General features: G+C 39.9%; 1 protein-coding gene across 1 annotated transcript in view; it reads left to right on the forward strand.

Moving 5' to 3' along the window:
* Positions 1-2,016: 2,016 nt before the first annotated feature.
* LOC149257088 (adenosylhomocysteinase-like) overlaps positions 2,017-23,323 on the forward strand; it is a 90,081-nt gene continuing 68,774 nt past the window's right edge. The window contains exon 1 of the mRNA XM_089454629.1: positions 2,017-2,097. Within this exon, the coding sequence (XP_089310755.1) occupies positions 2,017-2,097 (81 nt within the window). The remainder of the gene's footprint in view (positions 2,098-23,323) is intronic.

Below are 23,323 nucleotides of genomic sequence, written 5' to 3' on the forward strand. Positions count from 1 at the left end.
ATTGCCAGGCCTTGGGCATAAACTTACTAACAAATAAGGAAGGAGAAAGTGGAGGAGAAGAGGAACAAAATAATATTAAGATCTCAACATAGAGAATTCAAATGAAGTACCTTGTCTCACAGTGGTATAAGTATCTGGTCCATTATTTACTTTTTTTGAAATTCCCATTGAATTTTGAAAAAGTTAAATACAGGGCCTTGAGGCTACAAGCTCAGAAGTTTGTTATCTCAAATGGCCAGTTGTATTGGAAGGACCCAGTGGGGATTTTGCTATTATGCCTGGTAGAAGAGGAGATTCACAAGGTGATTGATGAATTCCACAACTGTGTTTGTGGGGGACATTACAAATGGAGAGCCACAACCCATAAAATCCTCAAAGTTGGTTTCTATTGCCCCAAACTATTTGTTGAGGTGCATACATATGTTTGGGCATGTGAGAAATGTTATATTTTTGTAGAGAAGTAGAAGTTGGCACCCCTCCCTTTTATCCCTATTTTTGTGGAGGAGCCCTTCAAACAATGGGGGCTATAATTCATTGGAGAAATACACCTACCATCAAGTGGTCAACATATATGGATACTTACAACCATTGATTACTTCACAAAATGGGTGGAGGCCATCCCAGACATAAATGAAATTGATGCAATGGTCATTAAGTTTATGGAGGAGAATATCCTTTCTAGATTTGGTTGTCCAAGGAAGATTATCACTGACAATGCTCATGTGTTTAAGTCAGCCAAGTTTCTTAGTTTCTGCCAAAAGTACAACATCATCATGGGGCACTCCACCACCTACTATCCGTGGGGGGAATGGACTAGTTGAATCTTCAAATAAAACTCTAGTGAGGATTCTGAAAAAGACCATATCAAAAAATCAGAAAAACTGGGACTCACAATTGAAGTTTTCTCTATGGGCCAACAGAGTCACTACCAAGAGGTCAACTGGGAAGTCTCCTTTTGAGTTGGTATATGGAAAGGCTACAATTTTCCCTACCCAACTAGCCATGCTAGTGGCTAAAATTATACAGGATGTTGAGGAGGAGCCAAATTCTCTGACTAGGAGAATAAATCAGCTGGTAGAACTTCAAGAAACCAGAGGGGAGGTAAATCAAAATTTGATTAAATATCAGGACAAGATGAAGGCTCTTTTTGACGAAAAGGCAAGGGACAAATCCTTACAGCCAGGAGATTTGGTGCTCAGATGGGATGTTAGGAGAGAGGAAAAGGGAAAACATGGGAAGTTTGATCCCTTGTGGTTTGGACCTTTCAATATATCTGAAGCAAAAGGAAACAACACCTTCTTACTGGAAAATTTGGACGGTGAGGTGCTTGAACTACCTGTGGATGGGAAGTTTCTCAAACTCTATTTTCAGAATTAAGGAGGTCCATTTTCAACCACTGTATATATCAGTGAGCCATTATACATGCCAGTAATATTTTAAGTTCTTACTACTTCTTATTTTTTATTTTTATGTACTTGAATAAAATGAATCCATGCCCAATAGATAGAGGCACTAATCTACAGGTTCTCAATGCATTGCTTGCAATACATTGTCCCCAATTGGAGCTGATGTTGTCCCTTGTTATATTTTTTTATAATTGTGTTAAATGGTGTCCAAATGGAAAGCCAAAAGGGATAGCCTAAGTCCAAAATACAAAAGGAAGGCCGACCATCAGGACCTGATATCGAAATCTCGAAGCAGAAGGCATATTGGGATACTAAAGGTCAAAACAGAGGGGCATAAATGTTTCATTTAAAAAGGACCCAATATTGGAATGTCGGAGCTGGGAATATCAGAGCAGGTAGTATGAAAGTTAGCTATATCAGAACCTCAGCAAGACAAACCTCGGAGCATGCATGAACCTTAGGACCTTGGAATATCAGAGGTCAGAACCCCGTAACTATTTATAAATTGAATTCTTTATAAATGTCGAAGTTGTGGGGAGAATAGAATTACAAAGGAAATCACATGAAAAACCAAGAACCGAGGGACCCTTTCTCTTCTTTGGAAGGACACATGGCAACAGGTGATTGGCCCTCAGGAGCTGACGAGGCAAATGACATTGGCATGATGTGCAAGTATAGAGGAGATGTGGCGGTGAATCTATGTGACACGTGTCACCACTAAGGAAACTCCACATGGAGTTGATGATGCCAACACGATGTCATCTTAGAGGCTAGAGTTTCAGATGTTGGAGTTTTTGAAACTCCTATCTAATTGTTTTATGGGAATGTTCTGAGCTATGAGTGGAGCTCCGATGAGACTATTGTTTGGTCATGAAGACCCAAATAACCAAGGGCGCAGACCAAGTCCGAGCACCAATGTGCTATGGAGCTAATCAGGGATGGAGATATCGGAACTTCATGGTAAAAGAATTTTGAAAAAGGTTACGATGCCTAGGGAGCTCTGACATGGAGAGGCACTTGGCCAAAGGGATTCAAAAGAACCAAGGGCAAGAGAGGATAAAATTAAGAGATAGACCCCAAACAAGGTTCTAAAGGCTTCAACACCTAATCGCTAAGACGCTAGTTATGACACTGAGTTTTATGGTAGAAATGTGATAGGGTGGCCAAGAAAAAAGAGCTAAAGACATCAGAAATTCATGGTTTTGTAATGTTTCTTTTAAATAGAGTTACAATGGATGAAGGCTATGATACTACAACACCTAAGTGTTATACCAGTGGTAACAGTGTTGGCATTATGGCTAAAGTGTTGTCCTTGATGGCAACCCATTCAGGTGATAGATCACAGTACTTCAAGTCAGCAGTAGAGATTGATGATCAGCTATCAAATATTGAAGAAAATAAGGGGTACGCAGGTACACCTTACATAAGGTGCGTACACGCAGGTCAGTGTTACATAAAGTGCGTACATACCCGCAGTTATCCCATTCAGGAGGTGCGTACCCCCAGTGCACACATTTCAAGGCAAAGAAATTCACATGTGGGGTTTTCTTATGTTTTACTCTTGGTATTTAGCCGACGGTATTGGGTTATTATGGTGTCGGCTCGTGGTATTGATCCATGTTTTAAGGAAGAGCTTTCCTATATAAAGCAAAGGAGATCATTTGGCTTGAGCATGTTTTGGGTTGAATATCTTATGAGGGCTAGATCTGGTCTAGATCTAAATAAGGCGAATCTATTGATAGACTGAGATCTCTTTGGCGCATGTTCAGATCTGTAGATTTGACTGTCTGGGTTATTTCTGAAGTCTTTAAATCATCTATGCCCGAAGGTACGCAGGTACAGTGAAAGAAAAGTGCGTGCATACGCAGGAACGAAGCGTTTCAGGTGCGCCGGTACGCAGGCACAGAAGGGTTTCAGGTGCGCCGGTACGCAGACACAGAAGGGTTTCAGGTGCGCCGGTACGCAGGCACAGAAGGGTTTCAGGTGCGCCGGTATGCAGGCATAGAAGGGTTTCAGGTGCACCGGTACGCAGGCACAGAAGGGTTGCAGGTGCGGAGGTCCGCAGGCAGTTCAATGAACTCAGAGCGAGGTACGCAGGCGAACAGTTGAGCAGGGTGCGTACTGTAAGCAGGCAAGCAGTTGAGCAGGGTGCGTACTGTAAGCAGGCAAGCAGTTGAGCAGGGTGCTTACTGTAAGCAGGCAAGCAGTTGAGCAGGGTGCTTACGTAAGCAGGCGAGCAGTTGAACAGGGTGCTTACTTCTCTTAAGATCTTTGTTTATCATTGCTGTGTTCTGGGTTTGGTTCTATTATTGTTGATCTGGTTACTACAGTTGACTGGGTGATTTTCTTATACTTTATGATCATTTGATGCTTATGGATCCAGTTTGAAAATTTATGAAAAGTGGTCCTTGTAAGAAAAGAAGTAGGGGGTTGTAGCTCCCTTCCAGGAGAGACTGGAAAACGAGAGAGAGTTGTAGCTCTCTGCAGGTTGCAGCCTGTGTACTGGTAAAGGACTACACCAGTACAAAACCATTGTAAAAGGAGTTTCTAATTTGAAAGAAGATAGAGACATATTGCAGTAGGTGGTTTTCACCCACATTGGGTTTCCACCTTACATCTTGTGTTCTTTGGTGTGACTATCTGTTTTCTTTGTTCATGCTCATTATTTTATGGTACTGACATGCAAAAATAATTCAAAGAACAAATAAAGAAGATTTATTAAAAGAATTAGATAATACTGATTCACCCCCCTCTCAGTATTATTTCCAACAATTGGTATCAGAGCAGGTCCTTCAGAGAAGCTTGATCGCTTGAAGGTAGATCGTTCATCATGAGCAACTACGAGAGAGAAGCATCAATCAGGCCACCGGTTTTTGATGGGACAAACTTCAATTATTGGAAGGTAAGAGTTACTGCCTATCTTCAATCTCTTGGTACAGAAGTTTGGGACATCGTAGAGACAGGCTACGCTTTTCCTTCAGCTACTCCTACAGATGCAGCCGAGAAAAAGAAGTATGAAACAAATGCAAAAGCAGTCAGTACTCTATTAGGATGTATATCTCAATCAGAATTCATGAAGGCAATGCACTATAAATCCGCAAAAGAGATATGGGACAAAATTGTCACGAGCTATGAAGGAGATGAACAGGTAAAGCGTGCTAAACTTCAAACTCTCAGAATTCAGTATGAGACTCTCAAAATGTATAATGATGAAAGTGTGGCTAACTATTTTCTTTGGGTAGATGAGGTTGTTAACTGTATGAAAAATTTGGGTGAAGAAATAAAAGAGGCTATTGTGGTTGAAAAGGTTCTAAGATCATTGTCCCCCAAGTTTGAATCTAAAGTATCTGCAATAGAAGAAAAGGAAAATCTACGAATTCTTACTATGTCTCAGCTACATGGAATTCTAACTGCTTATGAAATGAGAAAGGGAGGTCCATCAGACAGAAGAGAAGTTGCTTTCAAGGCATCAGGCAAAGGAGATTATTATGAAGCGAGTCACGTCCCAGAAGAAGAGGAAGAAGAATAAAATTTTGTCAGAAATCTTCAAAGGGGTTCTGGAAGGTTCAGAGGTAAGTTACCTTTTAAATTCTTTGCTTGTGGAAGAGTAGGTCATTATGCTGCAAAATGTCCTTATAAGGATAAAGGAAAGGAACCTGCTAGATGGAACAAGAAACAGAATGCAAATAAGAAAAGCTACTACACTCATGAAGATAGTGATGGTCTATCAAACAGTAATGAAGATGAACAAGGTAATGGATATAAGTTGTTAATGGCATTTGAAGATGATGATTATATGGATGCTATAGATGTGGATAACCTTTATGATGAAATTACTAAACTCAAGAGATGTATAGAAGAAAAGAACATGATCATCAAATTGATGAAAAGGAAAAACATCTTGAAAAATTAGAAGGTGAAATTGTTGGTCTTAGAAAAGAGATTGAGAAAACAAAAGCTATTAATCTCAAGTTTGTCAAAGGATCTGAAACTTTGGATGAGATTATCAATGTGCAGTGGTCTCCACTAAACAAGACAAGTCTGGGCTATAATGGAGAAACTTCTCAAGCATCCACCTCAAAAAGTTATCTTGATGCAGCAAGAAGAAATGAGCAAAAGCACAATGAAGATCATCAGGTAAAGCAGGGACGAATTACAAACAGAAACTATCAGGGGCAATCCATCTTAAGAGTGAACAAAAGCTACAACCAGCCACAGGTAAAATCTTCTCAATTTGGTTCAAGAATAGATGACAATAGAAATTACAATCAATTGGCTAGTAGATTCGATAACCGCAGAAGTTTCTTCAATGGACAATGCTTTTCTTGCCATAACTTTGGTCACAAAGCAGCTCAATGTGTTGCATATAAAACGATCATGACTAGGGAAGCTCAAAAACAAAGAAGTATGACCGAGATTACAAAAAGGACCTATAACAACTTTTCGGTTCTTGAAAATGAAGTTGAATGTTCTATTTGCAATAACTTTGGTCATGAAGACTCTGAATGCAGGAGCAGGTTTCAGCAGAAAAAGGAACAAGCCTCAAGCACCAAAACATGGAGAATAAAGGAACCACAAACAGAAAGATGTGGGATAGCTTTTTATGCAGAGGGACAGGAAAATCTATGCTACATTGACAGTGGATGTTCGAAGCATATGACAGGTGATAAAGAAAAACTTGAGTCATATTCTGCTCTAGAAAAAGGAAAGAAAGTCTCTTTTGGAAATGATACTCCTGCAACTATAAAAGGAAAAGGCATTGCTCAGTTAAAAGAAAAGGTCAAGGCTGGAAATGTTTTGTATGTTGATGGATTGAAGCATAATCTTCTAAGTGTCAGCCAGATGTGTGATCAAAGAACCGAGGTTATATTCAGATCAAATGGATGTCTTGTTCGTGATCTTGATACAGGTAAAACAGTGATCAAAGGCAAAAGAACTCCAAATAATCTGTACATATTTGAAGAAGGACAACAACAATGCTATCTGAGCAAGGATGATGAGCACTGGTTATGGCATCGGAGGTTGGGACATCTAAGCTTTTTACAAATAAGGAAAGCATGCAAATATCAGGCAGTTCGCGATCTTCCAGATATCAAAATTCCTGACAACACCATATGCAAATCATGTCAGTTTGGAAAACAAACCAGAACTAACTTTCCAGAGAAAGAAGGATCAGCTAGCATGCCTCTTGAGCTAGTACATACAGATACATGCGGTCCTTTCAGGAAAAGAACACCTCGAGGAGAAGAATACTTGATATTATTCATTGACGATTTCTCCAGGTTTGTCTGGTTAGGGCTTATGAAGCACAAAGATGAAGCATTCGAAAAATTCAAATCCTTCAAAGCCTTGGTTGAAAATGAATCAGGTCACAAAATTAAGTGCCTCAGATCCGACAGAGGTGGGGAATTTACTTCAAATGAATTTTTCGATTTCTGTGAAGAACACGGGATAAGAAGAGAATTCTCCACAGTAAGAACTCCTCAGCAAAATGGAGTTGTGGAAAGAATGAACAGAACAGTCCAGCAAATGGCTCGTGCTATGCTTGATGAGTCAGGAACTCCCGCAACTTTCTGGGGTGAAGCTGCACATGCTGCAGTTGTTATTCTCAACAAAACAAATGTCCGGGTGAACAACACTCAAACTCCTCATGAGCTCTGGAGTGGTAGGACTCCTTCGGTAAAGCACTTCAAAATCTTTGGGAGCAAATGCTATATCAAGAATACTGATGAGCAGCTTGGCAAACTTGAACCTAGAGCAGATGAAGGCATTCTTCTTGGTTACTCTCCACATAGCAAAACATACAAATGCTACAATAAAAGACTTGGCAGAATTGTTGACAGTATTGATGTAGTGGTTGATGAGAAGGGATACATTCCTAGGCAAGTACATCATGAAGACATCGAAGAAGATGAAGGCTACCCCCAACAACAGAATGATGAAGAAGAAGAACCTCAAGAAGAACCAGAGGAGAAAACAAGAATAGAAGAAAAGACTCCATCCAGATATGTTCAGAAGAATCATCCAGAATCTCAGATTATGGGGCAGAAAGAAGCAGGTGTACAAACAAGAAGAACAGTTGCAGAAGCTTCAAGCTATTTGGCATTACTCTCCTCTACTGAACCACAAAATGTGAAAGAGGCATGCGAAGATGAATGTTGGGTGAAAGCAATGGATGAAGAACTTGAGCAGATCGAAAAGAACAACACTTGGGATCTGGTTCCTAGACCAAAGGATAAGAATGTTATCGGAACAAAATGGGTCTTCAAAAATAAATTGAATGAAAATGGAGAAGTAATTAGAAACAAAGCCAGACTTGTTTGTAAAGGGTATGCGCAGCAAGAAGGAATAGAATTTGAAGAAACCTTTGCTCCTGTTGCAAGACTTGAGGCCATCCGAATGTTCCTTGCTCTCTCAAGTTTTCAAAACTTCAAAGTATTTCAAATGGACGTGAAATCAACCTTTCTGAATGGAGACTTGGAAGAAGAAGTATACATTGAACAGCCAGATGGGTTCATTCTTGGAAATGATCCAAATCTTGTATGCAGATTGAAAAAGGCCCTCTATGGTCTCAAACAAGCTCCAAGGGCTTGGTACTATCGTTTGGATAAATATCTTCATCAACAAGGTTTTTCAAAAGGATCAGCAGATAGCAATCTTTATATAAAAGTTGAAAATGAAAAATTGCTAATACTTGTTGTGTATGTAGATGACATTATTTTTGGGAGCAATGAAGAAGCTATGAGTCAAAGTTTTGCCTCGGTCATGCAGAAAGAATTTGAAATGTCCTTGCTAGGAGAACTGACATATTTCCTTGGTTTGCAAATCCAACAAAAAGAAGGAGGAATCTTTTTATCTCAAACCAAGTATCTCAAACAGATTTTGAAGAAATGTGGTATGGAAGATGCAAAACCAGTACGTACACCCATGGTCACAGGATGTAGCCTCAGTGCAAATGATGAATCTGCAGCAGTACATCAACCAACCTACAGATCTATGATTGGAAGTTTACTTTATTTGACAGGTACCCGACCGGACATCATGCATGCAGTTGGAATAGTTGGAAGATTTCAGGCAAATCCGAAGGAGACTCATCTTCAGGCAGTGAAGAGAATTTTCAAATATCTTCAAGGGACTCAAAATTATGGCTTATGGTATCCTAGAGATACAGATCTTACACTTCATGCTTATACAGATGCAGATTGGGCCGGAAGCGTGGATGACAGGAAAAGCACAAGTGGTGGTGCGTTCTTTATGGGTTCCAGACTGGTATCTTGGTTCAACAAGAAACAGAGTTCGATTGCCTTGTCTACAGCTGAAGCGGAATATGTTGTTGCTGCATCTTGTTGCACCCAACTCCTTTGGATGATGTAGACTTTGCAGGATTTTCAAATCACTTGTACACCACCTATCCCCATCTTATGTGATAACACAAGTGCAATCAGCATCTCAAAGAATCCGGTTATGCATTCAAAAACCAAACACATACCAATCAAGTATCATTTTCTTCGGGAACAAGTGCTTGAACAGAAGGTCAAGTTGGAGTATGTTCCTTCTAAGGAACAAGTTGCTGATATTCTCACCAAACCATTGCCCAGGGACACTTTTGAATACCTCAGGCAAAAGCTGGGGGTTGTTGATGCATCATCTTATTGCTGAACCTCTTCTGATTGATGGTACAGGTTCAGGGGGAGCATATAATGCATTGTTGGCATTATGGAGGATGTGCAAAAGGAGATCTTGGAAGTAGCTGCAATATGTATCTATCTCTTTTATGGTGGATTATGGTTCTTCGTTGCAGATCTGGTTCATATTCAGGGGGAGCATGTTCTTAGGGGGAGCATAACCCTTTGCCCTTGATGTCAAAGGGGGAGAATGAAGCTGAAGTTTTGAGGTTGCCATCAAGTCCAAAGGGGGAGATTGTTGGCATTATGGCTAAAGTGTTGTCCTTGATGGCAACCCATTCAGGTGATAGATCACAGTACTTCAAGTCAGCAGCAGAGATTGATGATCAGCTATCAAATATTGAAGAAAATAAGGGGTACGCAGGTACACCTTACATAAGGTGCGTACACGCAGGTCAGTGTTACATAAAGTGCGTACATACCCGCAGTTATCCCATTCAGGAGGTGCGTACCCCCAGTGCACACATTTCAAGGCAAAGAAATTCACATGTGGGGTTTTCTTATGTTTTACTCTTGGTATTTAGCCGACGGTATTGGGTTATTATGGTGTTGGCTCGTGGTATTGATCCATGTTTTAAGGAAGAGCTTTCCTATATAAAGCAAAGGAGATCATTTGGCTTGAGCATGTTTTGGGTTGAATATCTTATGAGGGCTAGATCTGGTCTAGATCTAAATAAGGCGAATCTATTGATAGACTGAGATCTCTTCGGCACATGTTCAGATCTGTAGATTTGACTGTCTGGGTTATTTCTGAAGTCTTTAAATCATCTATGCCCGAAGGTACGCAGGTACAGTGAAAGAAAAGTGCGTGCATACGCAGGAACGAAGCGTTTCAGGTGCGCCGGTACGCATGCACAGAAGGGTTTCAGGTGCGCCGGTACGCAGACACAGAAGGGTTTCAGGTGCGCCGGTACGCAGGCACAGAAGGGTTTCAGGTGCGCCGGTATGCAGGCATAGAAGGGTTTCAGGTGCACCGGTACGCAGACACAGAAGGGTTGCAAGTGCGGAGGTCCGCAGGCAGTTCAATGAACTCAGAGCGAGGTACGCAGGCGAACAGTTGAGCAGGGTGCGTACTGTAAGCAGGCAAGCAGTTGAGCAGGGTGCGTACTGTAAGCAGGCAAGCAGTTGAGCAGGGTGCTTACTGTAAGCAGGCAAGCAGTTGAGCAGGGTGCTTACGTAAGCAGGCGAGCAGTTGAACAAGGTGCTTACTGCTCTTAAGATCTTTGTTTATCATTGCTGTGTTCTGGGTTTGGTTCTATTATTGTTGATCTGGTTACTACAGTTGACTGGGTGATTTTCTTATACTTTATGATCATTTGATGCTTATGGATCCAGTTTGAAAATTTATGAAAAGTGGTCCTTGTAAGAAAAGAAGTAGGGGGTTGTAGCTCCCTTCCAGGAGAGACTGGAAAACGAGAGAGAGTTGTAGCTCTCTGCAGGTTGCAGCCTGTGTACTGGTAAAGGACTACACCAGTACAAAACCATTGTAAAAGGAGTTTCTAATTTGAAAGAAGATAGAGACATATTGCAGCAGGTGGTTTTCACCCACATTGGGTTTCCACCTTACATCTTGTGTTCTTTGGTGTGACTATCTGTTTTCTTTGTTCATGCTCATTATTTTATGGTACTAACATGCAAAAATAATTCAAAGAACAAATAAAGAAGATTTATTAAAAGAATTAGATAATACTGATTCACCCCCCCTCTTAGTATTATTTCCAACAAACAGGAAGTGGTCCTATGGTGTATAAACAAAAAGGGGTTAATTATAAGGGGGGCTAAAGGCATCAGAATTTTGTGTTTTCATAATGTCATTTTAAATAAAGTTACGATGTGTTGCAACTCCGAAGTTGCACTATGGTAATGTTACAGGATGTATTGGGCCCCGATAGTGTAGCACAAAGGTAATAAAGGATGGATGAGTCAACAACTAAGTTTCATAATGCCTCTAACACCACCACACTTGATCATGTCTAGCTCCAAAAAGGGGAGATTCAAGTAGTTAAAGGGAGAAAGATATAAGTGAATTGGTCGACAACCATCGAGGAATATAAAGGGCGGAGGCGTGGCCTGATCAGAGGAAAATAGAGGAATCGACATTGGAGATATTTTGTTGTGTCAATCATGACACCTCATGTTTTTCATGTTTTGTTAATTTTCCATTTTCAAGAAAAGAATCAAGTATGTTATGCAATCATTAGGATAGCTAGGCTAATCACATGCTAAGACAACTGTGTAGTTCAGTAGCATAGGAATATATTTTGTAAGTGGTCCTTATTTTGGTTCTCCCTATAAAGAGGGAGGAAAAACTCATTACAAAGGTTCCCAATTCTGTGATCAGAGGTTCCAAATTTTGTTTTTAGTAGTTCTGAATTCTATTTTCAGAGAGAGGTTCCATGGCTTTGATTTTCCTTTTCCAGAGGTTGTAATAGTTCTACAAATTTCGCCAGTTCAGACCTGTGACATGTATTTATTTCTTGAAGATTAATGAAGAAGTTTTCTAGTGATTCCAAGCATTGGAATATGTAGTATGTGTTCCTCCTCTGTATGCCACTTCATGTTTGTTTTTCTTCTCCAGAAATTGTGTAATTTGTAGCTGTTGGATTTGCTCTTAAGTCACAAATTTATCTATGTTATATTGTAGCAAAAGGTACTTGTGAGATTGTAGATTTATCTATGTTATATAGTAGCAGAAGATACCTATGAGATTGAAAATTTTCTTGTGTTATGATATAAAAAAGTAACTATTTGATGTTGAGTTGAAAGCCTTAAAATGTGCTCCATGATTTCTACACTTCGTTTCCTTATTCTTTCATGATTCTGCTAGGATTTACTGCTTAGGATTTTGGGTCTTTCCAACCCTTTGTACTGAGTTCCTTCCTTATATTTCTCCTTCCCATCTTTGTTGCAATGACCTATTAAGTTGCATTTACTGTGTGTAGGCCACCATACTTGAACATTTACTCTTGGGAATGATCTATATTGTTTATGTGTATGTTTGAATCTACCTCTGAGAAAGGTAATTGAACCAGATTTAAGTCATTTTACATTTATCTCTTGAGCAACATTGAATTATTTTCAAGAGACACCAAGATGTCCTAGGCACTAACCTCTCCTCAACCCGGGGGTTGTCTCTAGGAGGTACAACAGGTAGGATGGAAGCATCTTTCCCCAACATCATGTTGAACACCCCATTTAGAGAAAAGTTAAATATTAAAATTAGGCAAAAAAGTCTAAATTTTCTTCTTTTTACGTAACTACAAGTATTGGAAACTTGGTGAATTTAAGTGCACGTGTAACATGGAAGGGAAATTTCTGACCACTACTATAAACTCTAGGTGTCTATGTACACCCGCCTGCCCCTCGCCCCCCGCCCCTTCCCCACACCCTTGTAGACACAGGTTAATTGAGAAATAGATTTGAACCTTGAATCTCATGGTTTGCATGATACTTCATAACACAACAATCACCAATTTAATCGCCTAGAAACTTCCCTCCTCCAAAAATTTAGAAACAAATTAAACATATAATTTATCACAGCCCCAACTTCATTGGAAGGTCCTACCCTTTGTGTATTGGCATTTGAGATTTCTAGTGCTCATGTTTCCCCATTAATTTTTCATTATCTAAAAAACATTAATTTGGGTTTTTATGGTACAAACAGGATTCAAAAATATTTGCTCATAGTGACTTTACTAGCAATTCGAGGTTTCTGATTCACATAGAGATTCCCCCCAATGCAATTCATATGTTGTTTGTCTTATTGAAATAATTTGTAGAATACATATCTTCACATACCTCTCAAATTCTCTCAATGTTGACCTAGTAATGTTCAATGAAAACAATACAAATTTCATTGACAGTGTATTGAAAAGAGACTCCGAACCCTATTAATATGTTTGAGGCATGTTATACCTATCATGATAGCTTATTGGTGTTCTGTTCTCTATAAATTTTGATTATTTTCTCTGTCTTCCACAATAAACTTTTGTGAGGGGATTAGGATCATCCGCTTTGTTTAAGTGAATGGAACACAGTGGAAAACTCTCTTGAAACTTATTTGCTTCACAACATACCAACAATGGAACATGAGTTGTAAGAACAACCATGAACTATTCCATTTGATAAAACAGAAGCAGATCGAGTCCACTATCTCAACTCAAAAATCTCTTTCGAGATAACGAGTGCATATTAGTATCACCTTTGCCACACAAGATGTTCCATACATTAGCAATACATCTTCATCTATGGTCATTGTATGCTCTACTATGATTCTGTCAAAGTAAATATTTTCTCCATAAATTTTCATGGATATTTCACTGGACAGTGTGTCACAACAGATCTAATAAATTACATGTAAAAATTCAAAATCTACACTATAAGGGTTTATTTCTCATTAGATTTACAAATCTATAAATTATTGTTTATTGTGTATGCAAGAAAATTATGATTATGCAGGAAGTAGAGAATAATGAAATAAAAACTCACAAACCACAATTGACACAAGATATAACTTGTGAAACCCTTTCGGGAGAAATCCAACTTGGAGGTGAGGCTACTCTACTATCTTTCTCTGAATAGAAAATGGTTGTAAGTATAAATAATTAAGGCATGTGGTCCGTGGGCTACTACAGTACACAAATCCTATTTGTGTGCTCTCTCCTAATCCCTTTCAGCTACTTTTCTCATCTATGGAACAAATGAACTTGAAAATAATGGAAACCCTCTTCCTCCTAGTGGTCTGGTTATAACACAGTCTGATAGCCTACTAGTGGTTAGATTCCTTCAACTCTTAACTAGAGTTACAATATGGACTCTTTTGGAGTCCATATGGACTCTTTTGGTGTATATGTAGTTTTACGGATTTGTTGGTAAACCTTTTTGCCTAGCTCTCCATAGTAGTCACTTTCGTTCCTTTTCGGACTCCCTAAAAGAAAAGGTCCATCTGAGCACTTGTCACTTCAGGCTCATTAAACATTCGAAGGCGACTAGAGTCATCTTTTTGTCCTTTTCTCAACTCTTAAAAAATGAAAAGGTCAAGTTATGTCCCTGTGTCTTAAAATTTATTCGACCATGATTCACATTTACCCGGCTAGATCTTGTTTGCGTTAGCTTGAGTCGGGTTCTTTCTCGTTTGTGATGGCAACTTTTCCGGAGTTTACCAACCCAGGAATCCCCTCTGATGGGAATCCTGGTCATTTCCATCCTTTTGGAAATGTTGGTGCTCCTTACATGGCAACGTTGTCCCTTCCTGGTTTAACTATTGGATTGCCTGTTTGGTTGTTCTCAACCTCTCTGGTCCCTACCGTCTCAACTGCTAGTCAATCAGTTCCTCCACCCGAACAACATCATGTTGATTCTAAGGTGGACCTCTCCCCTTCTTCGCTTGTTTCTGCGTCCTCATCTTCTACTTCGCCTGGTGAAAGTCTGGATTCAAGTAACTAGGTGGCTAAGAAGAAGAAGAAGAAGAGAGGTTAAAAGTACAACTCAAGTCGAGCCACCTTCTGCTCCTCTGCGGAAGGTCAAATTTCCTTGTAGATTGTGCAAGGATGACCACCTTCTTCGTGATTGTCCTGGCATTCCCAGGATCCTTGAAGTATGGTCTCACGATCTGGCTCGTCCCTCATCGTCCTCTGAAGTTCATGGCGATGCCACCCTATCAACTGACAACATTCAGAAGAAAGGGAAGATTCGAATCCCCTGTAGACTATGTGAGGGCAATCATCCCCTTCACCTTTGTCCGCTCATGGATAAAGCTTCCGCTGTTTTGGAAAGTCTTACAGCTTCTTCACCCCAACTTCCTGTTGGTTATCAGAAGCTCTCTTCTGACCCCCTCCTTGTGGACAACGAGATTAAATTAGAGTCTTCTCTTATCTATCCTCCTCCCTCCAAACCTGGCTGTGCCAAGCCTGCTCCAGACCAACCATTGGTCGGAGAGAGTGTTGACTTGGGTTCACCACCTGTTGATTACTCTGTTCCGGAGGAGCATCATGATCCTACTGCTCATGTTCTTCTCGTCTCGTCAGATTCTCCTGAATCTCAGAATGACCCTCCTATCCTCGCTGATCAAGAGGGTCCTTCTTCGTCTCCTGTAGCACATGGGGGCAATCATACGATTCCCCCACCAAGTAGTTTAGTCGTTTCCTTTGACTGGAATCATTTGACTACATTCCGCCTTCCATCCCATGTGCCTTTCCAGATTACAGTACATGCCTATGATAAGGCAGTACCTAGCACTGTCTTGGATGAGGGTGCATCTGTCAGTCTCATGCCTTTCACTACTTGGCAAGCTTTGGGCTCCCCATAGCTTGTGCCAGTTGCACAGAATCTGTTGGCATTTGACGGAGGAACCAGTCAACCGTTAGGGATCCTCCCGAAGTTTCCTGTTACTTTGGGAGGCAAAACCGTCTATATAGATGTACTGGTTACCCAAGGTGCTCCAGATTTCAGTCTTCTCCTTGGTCGTGACTATGTTTATGCCATGGGGGCCCTTGTCTCTTCGCTTTTCCATGTGGTTTGCTTTCCACACGACGGAAGAATCGTGACTATCGATCAATTATCGTTCTTTAGTCCCTTGGTGCCTCCTGCGCAGTTGTCATCCCCTCCTGGTTTTTATCCACCGATTGTATCTGCCCCACCACAGATCAACTACATGGCCACTTACCCCGTGCCTGTATCCAGTGATGTCGCCATCGTGCATAGTGTCCTGGGGTCATTGGGCCCTGACTTCCAAGATGTTGTCCTTCCACTGGGAGTGGCACTCTTGGAAGCCCCAACTTCCTGTTCATTATGATGAGGTTCGGTCGGACTATAGTTCCTTTCCTATGTCAAGCTCCTTAAAAAATGAAACTGGATCTGGTCGAGCATAGTTCCTGATCTTATGTCAAGCTCGTTAAAAAAATGAAACAAGGGTTATGAGGATAGTTCTTTTATTGTGTCAACCTCATTAAAAAATGAAACAACTCCCTTTTCAAATCGAGTCTTTGATTAAGATCTCGTAAAACCCAAGTCGAGTCTTTCCAAGATCTCGAAAGTGAACCTTCATTCCCTCCACCTCATTGAATGTAATGAAGCTTGGGGGGCATGTACCTCGTTTTGCGTCATTATGCTGGGGGCATGCAAACTCATAACAAGCATAGTTTTTTGTTTCAAGCTTGTGTAAACATGAAACCGAATCCAAGCAGAGTTCTCCATGGTTCAAGCTTGTGTAAAAATGAACCCATACCCATTTTACATCTCGTGATTGCTGTCTTTATCTACTAAATTTTGCTAGATGAGCCTTGGTTGTTTTCATTCCATCGCTACCATCTCTTTGGCCGATCATATGCTTTCACTTGGTTGTTTTACCTTTCCTGAGGGACCGCAGTTATGAGTGGTTTTGTTAGCCAGCCTCTTGACCATTATATGTTTTGAGCAGTTCCACCATTGCCGGAACCAGTTACTACCCTTTATACCACTCGTTCCTCTAGGACGAGTCACCTTTAAGCTCTTTTCTGACTCGTAAAATATGAAAAGATTGCCGAGTATTTTTTCCCTTTTTGACTCGTTAAAGAAAATAAAAATGGAGGTCTGCTTTCAGCTCTTTTCTGACCGTTTAAAGATGAAAAGATGTCGAGTTTTTCCTCTTGACTCGTTAAACGTAAATGAGAGGCGGTCGTCTTTAAACCCTTTTCCGACCATGTAAAGACGAAAGGATCGTCGGGCCCTTGTCGTTTTAGGCTCGTTAACGGTTACGAAACGACGTGATTTTGATCACTTTTTTACTTTTTTAGGTCGAAATAACTACTTATGAAAAGTACTCCTCGATCGTAATGGTCGGGCGGTTCTTTCGAGCATTGTTTTATACTTTTTCGGGCTCGAGAGACACAACTTTACGAAAGAGGATACCCCTGGAGTTTCCTTTTTTGTTGTCTTTTCAAACTCTCTAAACATGAAAAGACGTCAAGTTCTTCCTCTGTCAGACTCGTTAAAACTTGATGACATTGGATTCCGTCGAAATGATGCCTCACAAGCATATGCTATCCCCGTCAAGCTTGTTGATAAAAATAACCGGGGTACTCGCCAGAAATGGTGGGGAAAAAATTGAAGCACAGTTATCGTTGTGTTGGCAGTATGTCGCTCTTGAACATGGCACTTGTCTGCCTTCGTGTCTGGGTGGGGACATCTCATCTTGTTTTTACACTTGCCTCCATGGGTTTGGGTTATCCTGTTTGACCTCTCATCTGCTCATTGCCCTGTCACCATGACCCCTGATCATTTGATGTCAAATACTGCCAAGTCCACTGTCGTGCCGCCAATATGTTCAAGAGAAGTTGACCTCTGCAGAATACTCAACCTCCCTCTGATACCTCACACAAAACATCTTATCCTTCTCTGTCTCGTGTCGATGATGTGGGAAACATTATGGCCCACCTTCGATCAAGGTCACTTCCTGTCGACTTCAGCTCATTATCCAGGAAGTTGATCTAGAGACTCCCTTCTGGTGCCTTGGAGCCTGCATGCCTCAATGGCAGGTTCTTTGTGTTCAACGCGAGGTTTTCATTATTGACCTCCGATCGAATGATTCTACAGGTGTTCGACGCCGGCTCACTGATTCGCACACCGTAGATTGTACCTATAGTACCTTGAGGACCATTTTCATTATTGGTGGTACCTCTCGCGTCTGTTAACAGTTTTCATCATTGACTGGTAATCAGACGATGTTCTTGCATGTTCAACTTTGACTCCCATATTCGCATGCTTGAACTTGTACTTTGTTCTGGTCAAGATGGAGCACAAGACCCTTGATTTTGTCTGTTGAGATCCAGGTTGTGATTTTGTGGATTATTATGATCATTACATGACTCATTCACTGGATGGCTGCGACCATGCCTGAGTCTACTTATCGATCCTTACTGGATGGTTGCGCCCATACCTTGGATCCAGATTTTTATGTACTCAGCTATGGATGGCTGCGCCCATACCACATACATCATGTACTTGAGATATCAATGGTACTTCTTCATGCAGGTTCTCCGGCGGCAGTGTTTTCAGTTGGCCATGTTCTTGTAAAGCATTTCACCCCTCTCTCTCTCAGGCTTCATGCTTTAGGGGGCATCTGTTACACATTAATTTGTCACCGTCCTCGTTACCCCTTCTCCCGCACATTGGAGGACTTATTCCGGGACCTGTGAGAAGTGACATAACCTGAAAACACTTGCATTGTATCCCCTTGAGTATGTTGAAGACACCTTCTGCAAAATACCCAAAAAAATAGCCCTTTTTCCATTGGCGTGGTTCCAGTGTGTATCACTCGTGCCAATGGGGGAAATCCTCCAAAGCGGGCGTGCCAATTGGCGCTCTGTCTCAGAGTCACACTCGCACCAGCCCAGTTGGGTAAAGTTTTTAACAAACAAACTTACGAAGGTTCTTCCTAACCTATTCATGAACTGATTCCATCTTGAGTTAGTTCAGTTGGGCTTCGAATCTCCATAAGGGAAGTAGTTCTCCACCTCTCATGGAAGCTTTTTAGTCATAAAGCCAATCCCATGAATCTTGTGGATGGCCCTAACTCCTTCTCCTCTATCTATAAAAGCTTGTCATTTTGCCTTTGAAAAGTTAGTCTCCAAGTTCCAAATTCTAAGTCTCAAAGTCTGAGAATTGCCAAGTTCATGCTACAAGGAGCCTTATTCATTCCCATGAGGCTAAATCTTAAGTAAGGAGATTCTTTTCCAAGTAACCAAAGAGAGAGAGGCTTGTTCCCCATTCCCAACAAGCTTTGCAAGGCATGTGTTGCTGATCACCCAGCCAAAGGAGGATTTGACGTCAGAACTATGGTTGTATTCTTCTTTGTTGTTTATCAATAATTGACGACTATCATTATGGTTCCACTCTTATTGTCTTTTGTAATGATGATTGAGTTATATCCTTTCTGACTGATATATAGTTGCATCTATTGGATTTTATGCTTGTATTTGTGTCGTTCTTTGCATGTGCAGGTGTCCATTCACGAGGATCGTGGGGATTGTGACCAACCGGAGCAAAGGAACGAGAGCGACGACTCTTCTAAAAATATTAGCATTGGAATCCAGGTAGGCCCTCATCATCGGTCTTTGATTTGCAATTAGGAACCTGCGTGTTAGCGTTGTTTGATTGTTGCTAGACCCCATTTGGGCTAGTAGGGATCGCCTTTGTCCGTAGAGGGGATTTACCTCCACAACAAGCATACAATACCCCTCAAGGAAAATAAAAAACCATTCAAACAAAAAATCAGAAGAATCAATCATGTACTGCTTCCTTTAATTGAAAAAGAAATCAAATGAATGCATGATGCAGGGATAATTGCACCAATCAGATTTTTAGAGTGGGTATCTAATTTAGTGCCTACCAGGAAGAAAACAAGAGAAATCAGATTATGTGTTGACTTAAGAAATTTAAACAAGGTTTATTTAAAGGACAACTACCCTTTACCTAAGATGAATCACATTTTACAGAGGGTAGTAAGTGCTTCTAGGATTTCACTTTTAGATGGGTTTTCAGGTTTCAATCAGATTCTGGTTCATCCTGATGACCAAGAAAAAACTGCATTTACAACACTATGGGGTACATTTAAATATGTTAAAATGCCATTTGGACTTAAGAATGCAGGGGTAACCTTTCAACGAGCAATGGACATAGCTTTTGCAAAAGAAATTCACGATTTCCTGGTTGTATACCTAGATGACCTCACTGTGTTTTCTAGATCAAATTAGCAACATTTAGATCATTTGAGACAAGTGTTCCTAAAATGCAAAGAATACAATATTTCATTAAATCCTAAAAAATCTTTGTTTGGTCTAGAAGAAGGCAAATTGTTAGGCCACATCATCTCCAAAGATAGCATCAAAATTGACCCTGCTAGAATAGAAGCTAATCTGCAAATACCCCACCCCAGAAATGTCAAATAACTTCAGGCTTTCGTAGGGAAGATTAAGTTTTTGAGAAGATCCATATCTAATTTGGCCGAATTAATCAGATTGTTGAACAATATGTTAAAAAAGGATTCAAATGTTAAATGGACAGTAGAAGCTAAACAAGCATTCGAAGAAATTAAAATGGCTTTGACTAGAACACCAGTCCTTACAAGTCCAAAGTTCGATAGAAACTTCATAATTTTCTCATTTGCATCAGAACACACCATAGCAGCTATTTTACTACAAAAAGATGATCAAGGATGTGAAAAAACCATAGCGTTTTTTAGTAAAGCCCTTATAGATGCACCTCTGAAATACAAAATCATGGAAAAACAAGCTTATGCTCTTGTGAAAGCCATTCAAAATTTCAGAGTCTATATATTGTACTCACATGTAGTAGCTTATGTACCAAATGTTGTTGTCAAAGACATCCTGACTCAAGATGGAATTGAAGGCAAACGAGGTAAATGGATTGCTAAAATATTGGAGTATGACATTGAAATAAAACCTACAAAGCTGATAAAAGGATAGGGATTAGCTAAACTCATGACTGAAACAAACTTTCAAGCCCTGGATATTAATGAACTGGATAACGAACAGGAGATGGCGACTCCACAAATCAGCCAGGCCTTCTTAGAATCACCTTGGTATGCTGATATAATTCATGTATTATTAAACCTGTAGGCTCCTCCAGGGTTATCCAGAACAAAGAAAAGGTTTTTAAAGATGAAAGCTTCAAAATTCTATGTTTTAGATAATGCTCTTTTTTGTAAAAATCATGAATGCATTTTATTGAATTGTTTAATAAAAGAAGAAGCTGACAAAGTTCTCAAAGAATTTCATGCAGGGGACTGTGGTGGACACCTGTACTAGAAATCAACTGTAGACAAAATCCTAAGGGCTGGATTTTACTGGCCAACCTTGTTCGCTGATGTAAAGAAGTTTGTCACTGCTTGCCACAAATGCCAAATTTTTGAAGGAAAAAGGAAACTGTACCCTTGAGACCATTTTCCACTGAAAGACCTTTTCAACAATGGGGTTTGGACTTCATTGGAGAAATACACCCTCCCTCTTCTGGCTAGCATAAATGGATTCTTACGGCCACAAACTATTTCACCCAATGGATAGAAGCCATTCCTTCTAGACAAGCCAATGATACAGTGGTTATAGGATTCTTAGAGACCAACATCTTGTCTAGGTTTGGCTGTCTCGAAAAGATCATAACCAATAATGCTGTTGCCTTCAAATCAAAGAAACTGATAAATTTCTACACCAAATACCATATCACTTTAGGCCATTCCACAGCCTATTACCCTCAGGGTAATGGTCTAGCTGAGTCTTCCAATAAAAGCATGATTAATATCATTAAGAAATTACTGGAAGAAAACAAGAAAAACTAGCACAAGAAACTTACAAATGCACTATGGGCAGACAGACTTACTACAAAGAGATCTATTGGAACTAGCCCTTATGAGCTAGTTTATGGCATGGAGACTGTATTTCCTTCATCTTTAGGAGTTCCTATAATGAAATTGTTGCAAGAAGCTCTGGTGGAACCCAATGCCATTCAAAGAAGAATAAATCAGACCATCCATTTGCAGTAGACCAGAGAAGAAGTGCATCAAAGATCCCAAGTGTTACAAGAAAAACTCAAGAAGATATTTGATAAAAGGACCAAAGCAGAAGATTTCAACATTGGGAACAAAGTTCTAAGGTGGGATTCCAGAAGAGAAGACAAAGGAAAACATGGGAAGTTTGACTTCCTGTGGAAAGGACCATTTATCATCCATGCATTGCAAGGGAACAATACTTATTTTCTAAAGAGCCTAGATGGTACAGAAACAAAAGAAGGACCAGTGAATGGTCGAATGCTGAAACATTACTTTGATCCAGTTTTGTGATGAATTTTTTACTCTAAACATGTACATAGTATATCCTTAAATAATGTCACAGTTTGATGGATAGCAACTTGTTGCAGTTGAAGCCCGAAGAGAAGGCCCTAAGCTTCACAAGTATGTTGTTATATATACAAATAAAGCAACCAGCAAAAGGAAGATTTCAAAGCACAACAAAAGTCACTCATAAGGCTCTCTGACATGCTGTTCTTGACTTTCCACCAGGGAAAGCCATCCCCAAGTGGAGCCACTGTTGTACTCCTATACTAATAGGTGTCATATTTCATGATTGGCTTGATGAGCTCCGTAATATGCGCATCATTTCCTTGTTGCAAAGGTTTCCATATTATCAAAAAATCAAAAAATTTAAAAAATGTAAAGAAGGTATACCCTAAAAGAAAAATCAAAGGGCAAGAAGAATAAAATGGTCAAAAGAAAAAATGAGAAGAAATGAACCCCAAATAAAGAAAGACTAGGAAAGTGTGCAAATCCAAATGCCACTACTATTTTATTTTCTAGAAATAAAGCATTGTGTGCAGCTTGTTGAACCTTATGCCAAAATTGATGGATGGCCAAACAGCTTAATCTTGGCTAGTTCATGTTTGAATTTCCTGTTTTAGAGATAGAGAATAAAGTCTGACCAAATTGTTTAATCTTGGCAGATAAGTAGATAGGTAGAGAAGCAAAGGAGCTCAACAGTTTAATCTGAGCCCTTGGAAGAAATAAGTGCAGACTTAGGTAGGCTTACCATGCAAAAGAAAAGAAAAGTTGATGAGGGTTTGCTAGTCTAAGTGCACCCAAGAAAGAAGAAAAAATGCTAGGCAAAGTAGGTTGGGTAGGTAGATTGGTGTTGCAGAAGGTTACTTGTGATAGATTTTGTTTCTAAAAAGATGTGTTAATCTTATCCCTATCACAAGTGTAAGGCAGATATTTTGATGCAGCTCAAGCGAGGCAGATTCATAACTAACTTCCCTTCATGATTTTCCCCTAATCATTCACTAACTCCCCCAAAGGTATTAAGATCTGCTTAATATCATTAAAACCACTCATCTCATTTCATAAACCCCTTTTACACTTCAAAAAACCTAAGTTTTAATGTGACTTGTGAACATTGGCTTAGCGCTAAAAAATATTTTTCATATTAGCTCTGACTTTATTATGTAAATCCCATGTAAATTGCTACCCTTCCCATAATATATATATATATATATATATATATATATATATATATATATATATATGACAAAAATCCCCAAATATTAAATATTCCCGCCCCCGGTTAATTATAAACCATAGTCACTGTATATATGAATTTTTTGGGAATTAATAGGTTTATCTGAAGCCTATTAATAACCCTTCCCAAGCGCATGGGATTAATTAACCTATGGATAATTAGTAACCAAGCC

The sequence above is a fragment of the Pinus tabuliformis genome, chromosome 6, assembly GCF_031772625.1.
Source record: "Pinus tabuliformis cultivar Carrire ecotype Pingquan chromosome 6, CPIR1, whole genome shotgun sequence".
NCBI classification, from domain to species: domain Eukaryota; kingdom Viridiplantae; phylum Streptophyta; class Pinopsida; order Pinales; family Pinaceae; genus Pinus; species Pinus tabuliformis.